The sequence below is a fragment of the Gambusia affinis genome, linkage group LG01 (genome assembly GCF_019740435.1).
Source record: "Gambusia affinis linkage group LG01, SWU_Gaff_1.0, whole genome shotgun sequence".
Lineage (NCBI taxonomy): Eukaryota > Metazoa > Chordata > Actinopteri > Cyprinodontiformes > Poeciliidae > Gambusia > Gambusia affinis.
Genome location: NC_057868.1, coordinates 20493543 through 20510917, shown reverse-complemented (window position 1 = coordinate 20510917; position 17375 = coordinate 20493543). Strand labels below are relative to the sequence as shown.

At 39.6% G+C, this 17375-nt stretch overlaps 1 protein-coding gene across 2 annotated transcripts in view; it reads left to right on the top strand.

Moving 5' to 3' along the window:
* The window catches only part of prex1 (phosphatidylinositol-3,4,5-trisphosphate-dependent Rac exchange factor 1), a 99111-nt gene that overhangs the window by 10361 nt on the left and 71375 nt on the right, over window positions 1-17375 (top strand). For both annotated transcript variants that reach the window (XM_044114281.1, XM_044114290.1), the window contains exons 2-3: window positions 9397-9462; window positions 10495-10617. In XM_044114281.1, coding sequence (XP_043970216.1) covers window positions 9397-9462; window positions 10495-10617 — 189 coding nt within the window. The remainder of the gene's footprint in view (window positions 1-9396; window positions 9463-10494; window positions 10618-17375) is intronic.

Genomic DNA, 17375 nt, shown 5'->3' with positions numbered 1-17375 from the left:
TGTCAACAGAAAGCCACATTTATAGACTAAAGCAAACCAGAGTCAAGCCTTTCCTATTGACACAATATATCAATTATAGCTTAAAGCAAATGGTAGAGTTGTAAAACCTGACATCAACAGATGAGTTCTCTTAACTCTGAATGCTACCCAAACACTTGACGTATAGATATTAAATAACGTTATTAGCATATTGAAAGAGGCTCCCTGGTTTTGCATCAATGCCATCATCTGATGTTGCTGTGGGCTCGGCGAGGCGTCTGTTTCAGACAGGAACTCCCTGACTCAGTGTTCATGTCCTTCCTCTGAGGTCCCGTCCCCCCTGCGACTCCCAGTAGGGTTTAGTTTCTGCTCCTATGAGCCCCTCAAAGAACCTTGAAGCTTAAAGTCCTTCAAAGCGGAAGTGAGCGTGATGAGGAGCAGAAAAGGGGGGGGAAGAAAAAAACCTGGATGAGGCTCAAAGGCGACTTTGTGTTTTGGCAAATGGATCTGCCAAAAAGAGTTTCTCTTGGAAGACAGCTACAGACTGGCTGGTGGGTGAAGGAGGAGCGGTGGGAGTTTATTTTTTCCTTGGGAGGAGGAGTTGAGGAGAGATGTGAATTACAGCTTCTGGGAGAAAGAGAAGTCTGCCATGGTTTGCTGGGGTCCCTCATTGTGGCAAAGCCACGGGCCTTTCTCGGGCTCCGCTGGTCTCCAGCTACAAAGAGGGGATTTCTTCAGTTATTTATTGGATTTCATGCCATGTCGGCCCCAAACTGGCCCGATCCCCTCTGCAGAACTGCCCTGGCTCCCTCTGTGGCTGGTTAGCCCAATCCGCCTCCTTTTAAAAGAGAGATGCTTAATGGTTCATTGTTCTTGGCTTGCTGTTGTTTTCTCTTGCTTCAGGAAAGGAAGGGTAGAGAGTTTCAGGCTGGTGACCTGAGAACCACATAGAAAAGTCCTGGATCTGGGATTCAGTCAGAGGATTGTTACTGAAGGTGTGGGAACTGCAACAAATTGAAAAAGGGGCTCTCAGGACCCGCTTGGGAAAAAAAACACTGACAAGTGTTGGAGCTTGCTCTTGATATACAGGGTCTCTTGTGAGGTATGTGAATTGAGCGAGATGGCCAAGCATTGTTGCTGAATGCTGATGTAGTGGCGGGTGAAAGGACTGGAAACATGGCCAAGGTTTATTCCTGCTGCCACCGTCTCCGCTCTCATCACACAGAACCACAACCAGATAAATGGGAGCAAAAAAAACAATCAGCTTCTCTTTTCAGAAAGTAAAGTAATAATGGAGAATCATTTTCCATTATGAGCAAAATCCTCTTGATCAGTCTTTTGGGATTCATTGTTCCATCAGATAAAAAAAAAAACACACATTGCATTTTGGCTATTTGCAATAAGAAATAAATCAATTAATGATATTATAAATTAAAACAAGCGCAATAATTTCCATTTGTATGATTTATTGTTTTTCTCTTTTCTCTCAGTTTCTACCAAAAAACTGGATAATGGAAGTCTTCAGTCTGATGCTTTGAGCAATTTTGTTTTATTGGGACTTGCATTATTATGTCATTATTGTTATATTACTTGAAAACAGCAATATTATTGCTTATCATAATAACTTCTGGGACGATTTATTGTCCAGCTAAATGTGTACATTAAAGCTTCCAAAAGACTTGGTTGAAATTTATTGGCAGATTCTTTTGAAAAATGTCACATCGTAATGACATGATTTCAGAAATCTTGTGCTGGGAATATAAAGATTGAGAAATATTGCGTTGGCAGTATGAGATATGAAACCTGTGCTTCCAACACTGATTTTATTACAAGACACCATTACAAGCTGGCTTGTTTAATCAGTGTTACCACACACATTAGTGTGTTACACACACTAATGTTGCGCTCTGTGTCGGATGGTAAAAACAGGGAGAATATTTATGATGCTGTGGGATCACCAGTCGAGTGACCTTCAAATATTTACTGTAGATTAATGATAAATTGTATGCTCTGCTTCTGCCTGAGACCTGACTCTTTATGAACATCCCCTCCTTCTTCTGTACCGTGAACTTCAACAGCATTCTGTCTGAGTCTGAGTCCTATGTTGCAGCTTGACCCACTTTGATATTTCTTCACTTCTCTCTAGTTATTTCCCTGCTGGTTTCTGTTTTTTTGTAATTATGACAGTGTAGAGTTTCTTGCGTTATGAAATCCATTGCAGTAATTAGGACTGAGGCTGATATTAAGCCTTTTGAGAAGTTACCGTTTGTTTTTAAGCATGTGTCTGTGTCTTTATGTTTGTGGCTCCAATCCAAACCGAGGATTCTGGTCCCGCTGCAGGCGGATGGACGGACGAACGGAGGAAGGAACAAGGAAGGAAGGAAGGATAGACAGAGGCAGACATGAAGCCAGCAGGGCTTCTCCTCTTCCCTGCCCAGTGAAGCGGACAGTACCCCCACACCAGCATAGTCCATCTCTGTCTTCACACCTTGTCGTCTAGCTCTCCCTGCCCATAATGACATTCTGGGTGCTCGTCAAATGAGAAAAAGCTTGAGGTCACGCATGCCTCAGGTTCAGTTGTGATTACCGTAGAGACCCACTGATCAGAGATTTGTGGTCTCCAGTTTTTTTAGCTTTACAAATGTTTAACCAATTTTCTTGCCTTCTTGCTGTTTAGCGGTCAGTAAGTATCTTTGTTAGGCGCAGGGGCGATGTCACACTGTGTGTAAGAGAGTGCTGTCACTCTACTACAACACCATCACTTCTAAAACACTAAAACTTGCCAATTATTTTTGGTCTAGTTTCCATTGCAGATATCTTAGTACATTTGAAATAAGACAAAATAAATTGCAAAAGTAGCTTTTCAGACAGATTTAGGAACTTGTTTTAAGTCAGTAATTCTTGAATATTGATTAAATAAAGTTCTTGTTCCACTAACAAATTTTTTCACTTGTAGCAAAACATTTCTCCCATGTTATAAGTAGAGTTATCTACAAGTGGAACTACAAACTTTTTATTAATAATAAGGGATTACTGACTTATAACAAGCTCATATATCTTACTGAAGAGCTACTTGTAAGTTATTTTTGTCTTATTTCAAGTGTAGTAAGATATTTGCACTAGAAATCATACCAAAATACTTTCTAAGATTTAGCGGGTTTTTTTGTTTTGTTAACAGAGGAATTTATTTAGGTAGATAACCATTTAGACAGTCTTTGACTTCCTAACTACTTAGCATGATAAGCTTGGTTAGCCTTAAGAACTGTAAACATGAATGTCTGTGCATCTTTATCTTAGCTCTGATATTTGTTGTACTCTATACATTCTGGGATCTTCTGAAGTTTGCTTTGGCTCACTTTTCCTGAATTTCAAATTAACATCTTTGGGTGACTTGCTCTAGTTGTATGTAGAAGTTAAGTGTTGTAGAATCTGAAATAATAGCCAGAATAACTGTGTGGAAAATACAGTTTTCTTTAAATAGCTTCTCATATCTTTGTTCTTCTGCTGACTTCATTTTAAACACCATACATATGTGAGCTAACGCCGAGTCTTCCCTCAGCAGGAGCATTCATGCCAAAGAGTGTTGTGGTTGGAGCAATTTGGTAGCAGTAGGCATGCTGCCTTCACTGCCATGTTACCTGTGAGGTAGAGTACTTCCTGATCATTGGTTAATTCCTAAAAAAAAAGAAAAAAAAAAAAAAAACACTTTAGTGCTCAAACCTGCTTTCAAACCTGAGTTTGAATGCAACTGAGTTATAGGCCAGCCACATGTGTCATGTACTTCCTTTTAAGAAAAAGCCACACATCCTGTCCAAAAATGACATCTGGTTCTTTTGTGTTGAGAGGCAGCACTTTGTTCTGTTGGTTGTTTCCTGCCAAGTCAAATGGCTGATTCTTCACCTGAAAACCTCTTGTAATTGATTTGCTGTCTTAATTTCATTTTAAACAATGGCTTTTGTTCTTCGTGATTGCAATGTTTTCACTTCCTGTTTGCATGCCGCACAAAAGGAGAGGAATGTTCAAACCCCGTCTTTTGCATAATTCTTTTTTTTTTTTCAGGATTTGTTGCTCGTAATTTATTCCAGGATTCTGTAGGAAACCCCGACCTTGGTTTATCCAGCTCAGGTGACTTGGGAGCAAGTGGCACCAGTCAGCTTCCACATGACTCCAGAGACTGGTGCAGTTTTTGACATGCATCTGTACCAGTGCACAAGCGTTTTAATTTGTTCCGTTTAAGATTTGGTTCCCGGAAAGTGTCTTGCACGATGCTGAGGATCATCGAAAGGCAGACTTTAAAAATGCAGAAGCAGCTTCAGTTGACCTCAATTGTGCAAACTCTAACCACACAAATGTGCCTCTCTTTGGTTTTAGTCCTTAATCTGCTGTGAGCCGGCTGATCACTGCCATTTACGTTTCCTGTGGGCCTCACAGTGACTTTTTGCCAACCTTCTTTCTGAGCTGCACCTGATTGTTGGCTGGCTGTTTTCCTCTTGCAGAACCGTAAACTGCTGTGCTGACTTCAGGAAAACCCGTTTTTGTTAGATAAAGTGTGAAAACACCCTTGTACAACAGTGTGTTCGAAAAGGGTGTGTGGGTTGTAAAAATGGTAACACAAAGTTTATGTATTGCACAAAGGCAGCAAGGTTGCTTCTAGGAACTTGGAATTGATTGTAACTGCTCTTTGCTGTAATGCAAGATCCTTTAAGTTGCATTTTTTTTAAAGATCTTTATGTTTACATTTCCCCCCCATTCTGACCTTTTACAACCACAGTGGTGTGTAGTTGTGAAGACAAGGAAAAACATCCATTGTTTTGTAATTGGCATTTAAAAGATGCGTTGTGTTCATTCTGTCCTCAGTCAACACTGTGGAGTATTTTGTGCAGTTACAGCAGCAAGTCTTTTGAGTAGGGCTGCACAGATTGCAGTTTTCTGACATACTGATTTTGGCTGATGCAGTTGGTAACAGTGTTAACCGTATATATGCAGACATGACCTGGTGTTCCGGTCTGCCCATCAGCCTTCTCTCACAGCAGAACGAGACAGTGGCTGGTTCTCAGAACTTTCTATATAAGATTGGTTTCTCATTTAAATATCAATCCATTGCTGATCCCCCAACATTAAGGAAACTGGGCTGAAATATCAGTGCACCCTGATAAATCTTTACAATTTTTGCTCGTCTGGAGGCTAAAATCTTTTCACATTCTTCTTTTTCATGTCGCTCAGGCTCAGGTTGAATGAAGAGCATTTGTGTACTGCAGTTTTCAAGTCTTGTAACAGATTCTTAATTGGATTTGGGTCTGGACCTTGGGCCATTCTAGCTCATCAAGGATATCTGATGTAAACATTGCATTGCGGCTCAGACTTTATGTTTTCCTGTTGTAATCTCTGCCAGGTTTTCTCCAGGATTATCCTTCATTCATGCTGACCTGCTTCGCCTGATGCGCTCTCAGTGATGTACAGAGTTAGTTTTCTACCACAAATGGAGTTTTGCATGAAGACCAGCATCTGCCTTTGTTACTTTTTATCAAATATGTAGAGAAGAAATTATGTAGAGATAATCTCCTTTTGTAAATAGGGTGGCTTGTGAAGGTAGTGCTTGATTTTAGTGAAGCATGTCTGATTACAAATGTTTTGATTTTTTAAAACAATATTTTTTGTTCAGTCTCTGTGGGTGTTTGTCATATTGCTTTAAGACCAAATATGACAGAATTTATTTGTGCGTTAAGAAGATTGTTACATTTGGTTTCTGCTCCAGACTGATGGAAAGATTGCTGAGGATTTCAGAGCTGGTAGATGTGACCGTGCTCCGTATCAGTTTGAAGTGTCTGCTTCTGCTGCAGAAGATGCTGTACTTCCATGGGTTCACCACAGTGACAGTCCTTGGTGTATTCTGTGTATTTGCGTTGTAATTGGCAGCTGGTCTGCGGTCATGGTCTTGTTACTTGTCTCTACTGGGATTGCATCATGAGCAGTTTCCCCTCCCAACAGCGCGACGTCCCTTTCTGGCAAGAGACCTTCATGTGCAATATCTCTGTTTTGCTGCAGCTGAGCCCCGTCTGAGCTCGTCTGACTCATTAGTGTGAATCCTAGGGAATCAAAAAAATTATTTCTGTCCCATCTGACAAACTATTATTATCACACTGATTGATACTTTTTCTTATTTTAGCTTCTGGTAACAAGGTATCTTAGACATGCAATGTGAGCAGCAGTGGAGGAACGGCTGTAACACGCAAAGGTGCTTCCAGAAAAAGTTTGGATGCAGAAAAAAATATAAATAAAGCACAAAGGAGCAATATATATATATTAGCTAATTATTCTAATTCTAACTTGTAGCAGAATAAAATTTTTTTTTAACCATTTGATGTTTCATGCTTTCTTTAGCATAGTTAGCAGTCAATAAGTGCTGCCTCTCTGCATGTTGATTAGACAGTAATTTTTTGTAGAGGGGCATTCAGAGGGTTATTCATGACCAACCTCATCCCTAATAACTGCATCATGATTTATATTGCTGTGTGTTTGCAGCATGGAGTCGTTCTTTCTATTCCAGTGATACATACATAATTCAAGTTGAAAACTCAATCAAATCTGCTTCTGTGGGACTGGGATTGCCAAGCCAGTCACACCTGGTTAACAAAAGTCGCACCGAATTTTCACAGCAGTGGGTTGTTACTGACAACCTGTCATACATCCAGCTGCAGATTTAGATGGCGGAGAAAGTCGGAACAAATCACGTTCCGGTCTCACTTCTTTAAAACATGACTGACTTTCCTGTTATCTCGGCAGGAAGTTGGCCTCTCTGCCAGTTATTACGCTCAAAAATAGATGAATATGAAAATGTCTCCTGACTGCAGTTTGACAGAACGTGATGCTTTGCATTCTAGGTACCAGCCAAGCGGTATCCATCAGATGTCACCGCCTTCCCATTTAAACCCGAAATAGCTTCTCTTGGGCTGGTTCAATATTGTTTATCACAAGTATTTTCTCAAAATAAAGCATTTCAGACTCTAGGAGTTAGTTTTTCATTTCCCAGTTCAGGCTGTCCTCTCTTGCTCGGCTGAGTTTACTGTCTGGGCAAACAGTAAAAGCCTCCCAGCTTTCTCTCCAAACCAACCTGTGTGCTTTGTGACGGAACAATGAAGATAGACAACACATCCCTGGGTGAAATAAGAAACTCCCTGTTGCTCTTTCCAACCAGCCTCCCTTCTGATCACCACATCTGTATGACACATTTTCTTAAATTGTGTCTCAAGAGATGCTTCACTTTGGACCTCACCATTTGTTCCAGCTTTTTCTCCTTATCCTGTGGCTCTCATACTTTCTTCTGCTCTTCTGTTTCTGACTGAATTCAAAGCTTGTTTCCTGCCTCTTCTCATCTCCTCTTTCACACCACTGACTCCACCAGTGTGGATGAAAGTTGCCATATGGGAGATTTAATTAGCATATGCCACAAGCACAATCAGCTCCCTCTCGAAGCCAGTCAAGAACATGACAACCTCTGCTTCCCTTTAATACTGCTCTTAATTAGTGGTGCCAGCTCATAGCTAGACACTTGCTTTTTATATACGAGAAACCTACGCAAAAGCTAGTAAAGGCGGGAAAGCAGTGAAACAAACCTTCCTTAAACTGCCCAGACTGAAAGGAAATTATACAGTTGATGCCTGACGGTCTGGTTTGCAGGATTCTAAGTTTAGAGCAAATGTGTGATTACAAGAGTTGGTCTTTCATTACAGACGGTGACTTACTGGAACTTAGTAAGCAGGCTTTTAAGATGGAGTCTTGCAAAAACAAAATTATCTATACTTTTTTTTTCACACTTGGTACAGCCAGTTGTTTTTGCCATTTTCTGTGACAGACCAATGCAAAATCAAGAACTGTGAAGAAGGAGGAAAATGATGGATTGTTTTCAATGAATAACTCAGAAAGTAAAATACCTCAGCATAGGCTCAGGGTGGTGGCTGAACTTCGTCCAAATGAGTTTTCTTGTAAAAAGGGATATTTACTCAAAAAACTTGCATCCCTTACTGTTCGGTTTATATTTATTGTCTTAAACATTAAGTTTAGTGTGAACGGTATAACATTAATGTTATTTCCCTCAACTTGCACAATGAAAATGAAATCGACAGTTGAGATTTGTTTTCTATTTATTTAAAACTGTGAAGCCCTGGAACAGATGTTCCAAGCTTTAAAAACTCGTGTTGGTAAAACTGCCAGTTTCCCACCATGAGTCCCTGCGGTTTAATGTCCTTTAATGTCGGAGTAACCAGAGGTTGCGTCTGGCTGTGTTGAGCAAAACGTTACGCAGCACTGCCTCTCCCTTACCTGTTGCTGCGTACTGCTAGTCAGCTGCAGCGTTAGGAATAATGTCCAATAGGCAAAACTGGCTTTTAGTTCCCTGTCTAACTGTAAACTGGCTGAAGCTTTGGCGCATGTTGTTTCCCACATACTGCATATTTCATATTTTATAGGCTAAAAAGTGTAAGCAGTACAAAATTTTAACATATCTATATATATATATCTATATATAGAGAGATATATATGTCTGTGTATGCCTCAAATAAGAGGTAAAAGGGTCAATAACCTTGAGCTTCACTTCTACTGTTCATCTCTGGAGCCATGAACTCCAGGTTCATCAGCTCCCGTAATGCACCTGACAAGATATTGATTTTCAGCCTTGAGGCTTTGAAAGCTGGAGACAAAACAGGAAGAAAAAGCGGTTTGGGGGGTGAAGGGGTTCATGGGTTGGTTATGGGATCCATCTTGTTTCCGTTTTAAGATCCAATTAGTGTCTGGAGATGAGACAGACTAAGGGAAGGTTCAGCCTGTCAAACAGTGTGATGATGGGGAGAGAAATGAGGAAGATGGAAAAAAAGAAACTGTTGGCAGATTCACTTCCTTTCTCTCCTTTTTTTTGTCACGTCCTGATTGGTAGGTGTCAAAGCCTATGCCTGCACAGGTAAAGCTCACCTTGATGTGATTCTATTGCAGCATCTTTCTGTAGAGATGCTGTGATAGAAGCAGTACTTTTGGTTTGACTGATACTTGGGTGCATCAGAATCCTACTGTTAGTTGCTCGAGGAGGAAAGGGGTTGAACATATTTTTATTAAATGGATAGTTCTGTGCAACAATAGGAAAACAACTGAGATACAACTTTCTGCAGATAAGCGTGTGTGTGGGTGTGTGTCTCTTTCTGCAGAGCCTCTGACAGAATCTGTTTGTACAGTATCCATTTCCTTAAATAAGAAGAGACATGTGCCTTACTTCTGAAATGAGGAGTTGTCCCACTTGGATTTCCTGACCGCAGGAAGTCTGTCTTGTTGTTTTGTTTTAGTGACCCAGGCGCCTCTGAGAGCCCCCTTCTTCATTCACATTAAATTAAATGTTGTGTTTTTAAGTGTCTGTTTCTGTTTCCTCTTCAGGCATTTCTTCAGAGAATCAGGCAAATTCCAGGCGACCAACAGTGTCTTTCACCTGAACATGTCAAGGTAAGCCCCCAAAGCACAATGCAAACACAATTCTTGAGATATACCAATCGATCGGCCAGAAATTAGAATCAACCAAGTTTTTATTGATCACCCGTGATTAGTAACCAGCAGGCCAAACTTAGATAATTAGATAATTTCTTATCCTATTCAAAGATTCATCCAAACTAAGAAGTCCTACTATTTTCCACTGGTGTAAGTACTAATCATCTGCATACGCACTGATGCACTTTTTTGAAATTCTGAAACTTGAGATAAAGAGGAATAAAAAGGGATAATATTGTAATGTCTTCATGTTCTATCTGGTTTAAAACTCTAATATATCTATGCAGCTGCAGTACATTTTGCCAGATATTATAGATCTTAAAAAAAGGGAATTGGTTTAAATAATGGGCAGGTTAGCTGATTGGTATCAGCCATGAAAAGCTTAGTTGGTGCGCTTCTTAAAAGAATATATCAGTTCCCATTAGGCTTATTGCAATAAATCAATTGATCACAATAAATTATAACAAGCTCAATAATTTCCAATGACATGATTAATTGATTTTCTCTTTTCTCTCTTTCTGCCAAAAACTGAGTGATTAAAAATCTTCAGTTTGGTGGTTTGGGCTCAGCTTTCTAAATAGAAAGCTGGAACAAAAAGGTTTTTTTGTTTTGTTTTGTTTTTTTTATAAAGACTTAATTCATTTTATTTGTTGTTGCTGTAATTTTATTTATTTACTTTGGATATGTAAAATGCCTTAAAGTTCCAGTGTTAAATGTTTGTTAGAATTTAAAGTTTATTGGCCTTTAATAATGTGATCTTGCACTATTATGTAATTACCATTATATTACTCAAAAATGGTCTCAGCACCACAATATTATTCTTTATCTCAATAATTTCTGAGGGAATTTATCTAGTAACATTTGTTATTGTGACAGGCCTCATTCTCACATATAAATCCTCAGAAAAAACATTTAATATAGTCTACCGTATCTCCCTCTGTTCATCTCCCTTCCTCTGCATCATCTTTTTTTGTATTTTTCCACACACAGATCCTGTTTTCTAACATCGAGGACATCCTAGAGTTGCATAGAAAAGTGCTCTCTGTTGTGGAGGCCAGCTTGCAGCCTGAACCTCATCCTAACCACTCGCTGGGCCACGTGTTCCTGCAGTTTGTAAGTACACAGAAAGCAGAAGACAGGAGAAGGCCACATGGATTGAGCTCGCATACATGAACTCTGCATTCAAAAGCACAGACATAAAACACAAACTTGGTTTTATTCTTACTCATAGATGCAGGGAAAATGTCTTTTTCCTTATCTCATGGCCCCACAAACCAAATCAGTTTCACTGATTCTTCATCATTTGGTGATTCTGTCTTCCTCTTTCGCCACTCCATCACTATCTGAAAGTCCAACTCACACTAGCTCACCCCACCCTTGCTGCTCCCCTCTGGATGAACTTGTTTGGCCCCTAGGAAGAAACAAAGAAGGGTCTGTGTCCAGGGAGGAAGACATGGTGTGTCACTCAGCCAGGGGGACAATGTTCCTGCTGGTAGTACTCAGGCTCCAGCTACTTCTTTGTCCCTCTGATAATCTGTCTGCACTTTCACTGAGGGACAAAATATGCCAGCATCAGTATTCTCTGCCTAGGCAACAGGAGCACAGACACAGGCTGAGTTTCAGTTTCTCAGGTACAGCACGCTGAATCACGGGGTGGGCTTAACTTTTTCTGAGAGGCTCTAACATTGTTGTGAAGTCATTTCACAGTCAGACACAATCTGTCTGGTGGCATGGATGATATTTAATATCTGTCACAGTATTAGATCATAAAAGTGTACCTGCACACATGTGTGAAGTGTCAAGGTGCAAGGCCAAGTGCCAGGGCAGAGAACTGATTAACGCATGCTGTTTTCCATCTCTCTGTTCTACGACTGACAATGGAAAGGAAAAAACTGAAAGATGAGAATTTATTTTGGTTTATCTGAAATAGAGTTCATCTTTACAGCAGAATTTTTAATTAATTTGACTGGTGTTAGACACATCAACAGTAGTTCAGGATGTTAATTCAGGGTTATGAAATGAGCTTGTGTTGACGGATCGTAAACAGGACGGTTATGATACATTCAGGTCACACGATTAGACTACTATGCAAGAATTTAACAGTATTCTAAGAAAAAAACTGACAATCCAAATAGAGTATATGTTTGATTAAAGAACCTGACTTCTCCAAATATTAAATTTTTTGTTTGTCTAATTTTAAGGTGCCGGAAAACATAATAAAACTTTGTAAATCTTGAGCTTTGCTTTACTGGAACTCAGGTAAATCACATATTTTCAGTGTAGAAACTTTTAAAATTTAACATTTTAAAATAGAGCCATTTGCTGCCTCCCAGATCTCTTAAAAATTATGAAAAGGCCTTTATGTTTTGTCATGATGGGATGTTGTGAAGTTTAATCACCATTATCAGCTAACGGTTAGGAGAGCTTACTCGTGGTTCAGTATTCACAGATTCACCTCTTCACTGATTTTCATTTCTAAAATGTTCAAAAGAAAAAGAAAATTTGGAAGCTGAAACACCTCGGCGCAGTGCCACTTGACACATATATTAGTTTTTGCATTAGCTCCCAGAAGGCTGTTGAGGGATATTTAGTGTTTAATTAAACTATTAAAATATGCAGTCAAGCACTTTTATGGCAGGTCTCAAGTATTGTAGCAATCTTAAAACCCTGTAAATACAGAGTCCAATGTGCGTCCTAGAAGATTTTAAAATGGAGGAGGCTTCTTCGTCAGCCAACTTGACATGTAACCTCTATTTTGTCACAAGATCACAGTGACTCAATACCCACTTCCTGTCTTACTTCAAAATAAGACATGGATGCAGGAAGTCAACCAGATCTTGGGGTCATACCACTAGCTTTGACTAGAACAACAACCAGATTGTGATTCAGGGAACAAACCTCATTTTGAGGAGAAATATTTTGGTTTTAATATAGATTTCAATCCACAAGCTCTTCTTACACTTCTGGGTTATGAGCAGTTGAATGTCCTGCAGTCTGAAGCTGATGATTAGACATAATACCAGAATTGACCTTTACCTTCTTAAAGCAATTCATATCTCAGAAAAAGCTTTGGCAGCTCATGAAAATACCAATTAATGTGGATCTGTGATAGCAAGAGACCAGAAAAGAGTTCTGGCAAGATATAAATTACCTGTTTGAATGTTCAAATATGGTACAAATGAAATATAACTGTAGGGGGAATATCCATGTTGCTGCATGGTAAGCTAAAGGGATTTTGTGGGTCAGAGATCAAGGTGAGTGTCTCTGAACTTCCACAGGCTTTGAATGTGTTATCTTAGAAACATCTGGAGAGAATTTCACTACATCTGACACGAATGTTCGCTTTGACTCTATGATGAACTGATTAGATTTCTGGGGACAAAGGTCAGTCAGGCTTCACAAAGCACATTTTTTGACTGGTACTCAAAATTTCAAACCCTCATTCGGTGAAATTTTAAACAATCAAGAAGCAGAAGGACATTCTATATCAGGGGCGGCCAACTCCAGGCCTCGAAGGCTGGTCTCCTGCAACTTTTACATGTATCTCTACTTCAACACACCTGAGTCAAATAATGAGATCATTAGCAGGACTCTGGAGAACTTGACTGCATTTAGGAGGTGAATCAGCTATTAGATTCAAGTGTGTTGGACCAGGGAGACATCTATGAGTTGCAGGACACCGACCCTCGAGGACCAGGATTGCCCACCCCTATTCTATATGCTGATCATTTTTACTTTTACTCTCCTTTTTCGATTTCACTATGTGGAAATTATTACAGGTTTTGTGGCTTTGCCACAAATGGCATTGTCCAGATTTTCACTTTTTCCATTCAGAATTGTAGCTTTCCCCAGAGCAGCTCTGTTCACATATCCATTACACTTCCATGACGCTCGTCTCCTTCAACGCTGAGCCCTCTCGGCCAATCGCTCGGCACGTCTGCCGCCCTTCAACCGTGGCCCTTGACCTCCACCAAAGGTCAACACCATGACTGGGATTTGATTAACCTCTTGCATTGTTCAATAGCTCCTCAGTGAGGGAAGAGAACCGTGAAGATTCAAAGCTATTTAAAGTCGGATGCTGCTGAGATGGCTCAGAAGGAGGCAAATTTATTTTAAATGTATTCATTTATTTTAGCTAGAAACTCTTATTGACAATTTTTTTGTTAGCAAGGACTTTTTTTTTTCTTTACTTTATTTGTAAATACTTAGGAGATATAAAACCCCTTGGTTAAGGCTTACATTATCTCCAGGATTACAGAACTGTGCAATAATATAAAGGATGATTCATGTCGAAGAGGTTTTCACCATTGTTTGCTCCATTTTGGGCCATGTATATATAGCGAGGCTGAAAGAGGCAAACAGTCATGTTACTCTACGTTTTCTAAACTCCCCTAACTTTGCCCAATATGCTCTGACTCGATGTGTTTCCCTCTGTGAGATTCCGCGCTCCCATCCGAGTCTCCAGAAAACATTCCACTGACTAAGAATTTAAATACAGATTGTTTATCAAAGGAACAGCTGAAGCCTTTGAGTTATTCTTGGCATAAGTGACATCTTTCACAGCGGCCCTGGACTTCAGGAAGAACTACTGAAATAGTTTTTTGACCCCAGTTTCATAAATAAGCTACTTTGAGGGCTCCTCAATCGACTATGTAGTTGTCCTGACGCATGGAAGAGAAATACCTCAGAAAGGTTTTATTTTTACTCAGGAACAAATCCATGAGCCTGATCAAAAACAAGATATGAAGGATGATTAAGTCTGGACCGGGTTACTACAAGTTCAGCAAGTCAGGATAGCTGTAATCACAGATTGGGTTTACAATCCTGTGCATGATATTATTATTAATTAATTCTCTTCATGTAGCAACCACCATTTTTTTTCCATTTTCTTATTTTTGGGGAATTTTATGTCTTTCGAGCCACACTATGTATAGTGTTGTCGATAGTTGTGAATTGTAAAGAAAACTGTACATAATTTTTAAAAATATTTTTTTAGAAATAAAAATCTGAATTGTGTGGCTCTTCTGACGTCCTTCACTCAAATACCCCTGAAAACGACAAACAAATGGCGCTCTGCTCAGATGAGACTGAAAATGAACTTTTTGGTAATCCTGGAGGAAAACCATTGAATATTTGTGCGTTCACTGATCTACTTTGTGTTTGTCTGTCACATAAAATCCCAGGAAAGAACTTGCAAGTTTTTGGAAGCAACTTGTCAAGATGTGAAATGCTTAAAGGAATAAGAATAATTTTGTAAATCAATGTATATTACTGACGTTTTGAGATACATAATCTGGACTTCAAAAGTAAGTAATGTGAAACCAATCCAGTATTTATTTACAACTGATGTGATCACACTTCAGGCATGTCTTCCATTGGCAATCAGTTATCTAAACAGGAGATGATGACATTTCTTCCTTCCAATATTCACCTTATAAAGCTCAGAATGAATATATTTGGCTCTTTGCTTCCAGGAATGTGAAGCCCTCATTCCAGTTCAGGCTTTAGCAACCCTTTATCGATCACGCAAAGTGTAGAAATACAGGCATGCATGAAACCTGAAACCTGAAACTTTTTTGTACCAACATTCATAGACATCCGCTCTCCCACTTCTTCTTTTCTGTTTACTGTACGTCATAGTGGAAATGAATAAATAACATCCCAAGATGTAGCACTTCCTCATTTTCATGTTAGGTGATGCATCATGCTATGCAACAAACCACCGACTGCAACGGATGCAGAACCCTTTGTCAGGCTGGCATTTAGATCCACTTACAAGAAGAAATGCAATACCTGGTCTTGTGAAAACCCGGTGCAGCTTCAGATGTATTATTCATACAGCGGAGTACAGGCTGAAGCTGAATGCACAGCCTGTTGCTGGTTAAAGCCCATAAAGTATAGGTAGCTAGTAGGATATGAAACGATGTGGAGAGTGAATTCTAATCTTGACATGTAGAAACTGAAACTGTCATCTGAAACAACTTTGTAAGTAAAATCTAAAACTACAGGAGTTTAGTTGATGCTCTAAGCTTCAGCTGCATACTCAGTCCTGAAAAGATTGATGAACACAATTTAAAAGCCACTATCTGCGCTTACATTACAAATGTGCGCAAATCTTTGTCTATATTTTGCTAATGTCAAAAAAACTATTTTGTGGTGTTTTCATTAAATAAAAAAATAAATTGAAATCACGTGTGAATAAGCTTGTTCCCGTGATAAGTCATAAAAACAATGGATGTAAACAGTTACATGAGATATTTTCATAAATCAGCCATGGTGGCACTATTGCTCATCATCTGCCAGCCAATCAGAGGAGTCGTCAGCATTAGAGGAATAAGCCCCACCCACTTTGGAGCGGCCACAAATGCAGCATTTTGGGGAAACTGTAGTCGGTAATTTTACAGAAGGATTATGGATTCAACACGTTGGAATCCATAATGAACTGTGATGCTGAGAGCTCTGATGGATTCAGCTGCACATTGTCTGAAAAACATAAAAACTACAAAACACAAAATGGACTACTGAGTTTTTTTGTTTTTTTTTGTATTGCCATGTTTTCATCCATCCATCCATTTTCTGTTCACCCTTGTCCCTAATGGGGTCGGGAGAGTTGCTGGTGTCTATCTCCGGCTACGTTCTTGTCGAGAGGCGGGTTCACCCTGGACAGGTTGTCAGTCTGTCGCAGGGAAACACAGACATACAGGACACACAACCATTCACACACACATCACACCTAAGGAGAATTTAGAGAGACCAATTAACCTGTCAGTCATGTTGTTGGACTGTGGGAGGAAGCCAGAGAACCCGGAGAGAACCCACCATGCACAGGGAGAACATGCAAACTCCATGCAGAAAGACCCTGGGCCGGGAATCGAACCCAGGACCTTCTTGCTGCAAGGCAACAGCTCTACCAACTGCGCCACTGTGCAGCCCCTTACTATGTTTCCGTTAAGCAAATTTATTTTTCGTTATTTCAATTTGCACAACCCTATGGTCAATGGAAACACAGCTACAATCAAACATCTGAAGTGCAAAGATTGGAATATTTTTATGAAAAAGGATAGCTTCTGTTTAATATCAACTTTTGATTTTATTTTATTTTCTTCCTACACAAAACTGATCTAATTAAACTCTCATTTAAAATACATATTTCCAAAATGATGCAAACAATCACAGTCCAATGTTAAGGGCAAACAGTGTTTACTGTACATTGACAATGTCTGGCAAAAGATTCTGATCCAAAACGGCACTGAGACCATCAGCTGTTATAATCTATACATGGTCTCTGACTGCCTGTATACAAACATAGATGAATCATTCTTTCCTGTTTGTACATATATATGTAACAGTGCCAACACACACACACGCACACGCCCACACACTGCTTATTAACCTGATGTCAAACTTTGATAAATGTAACATTAACAGCAATCTGGATTGAGGAAACTCTCACTATGTGTTCTTAAAAAGAAAACAGTGTTAGTCAGCCAATCAGAAAACCACAACAGCAGATTTAGAGCTGCGTCTGCCAACCCACAGCGACGTGGCAAAACGCTCCACATCTTGTAAACATGCATGACTTGCATTAAGAATTTTGCATTCTGAGATTTCCCAGTACATTTTGTTTAAAAACTTATGTTAATGTTAGGTGGTACACTTCAAGAAGTCACGTTTAAAAAAAAACAAAACATAAAAATAACATAACTAAACACAGCCTAGTCAAAGTGCAGACATAAATCCAATTGAGGATTTCTAGAAAAACTTTAAGAAACTGCCATCAGCATATGCTCTCCATCCCAAAGCATATGCTGTGTGTCCTCAAACAAGAACACACAGCTGGTAGACATGCATGTTTGAAGACTTGCAGTTGT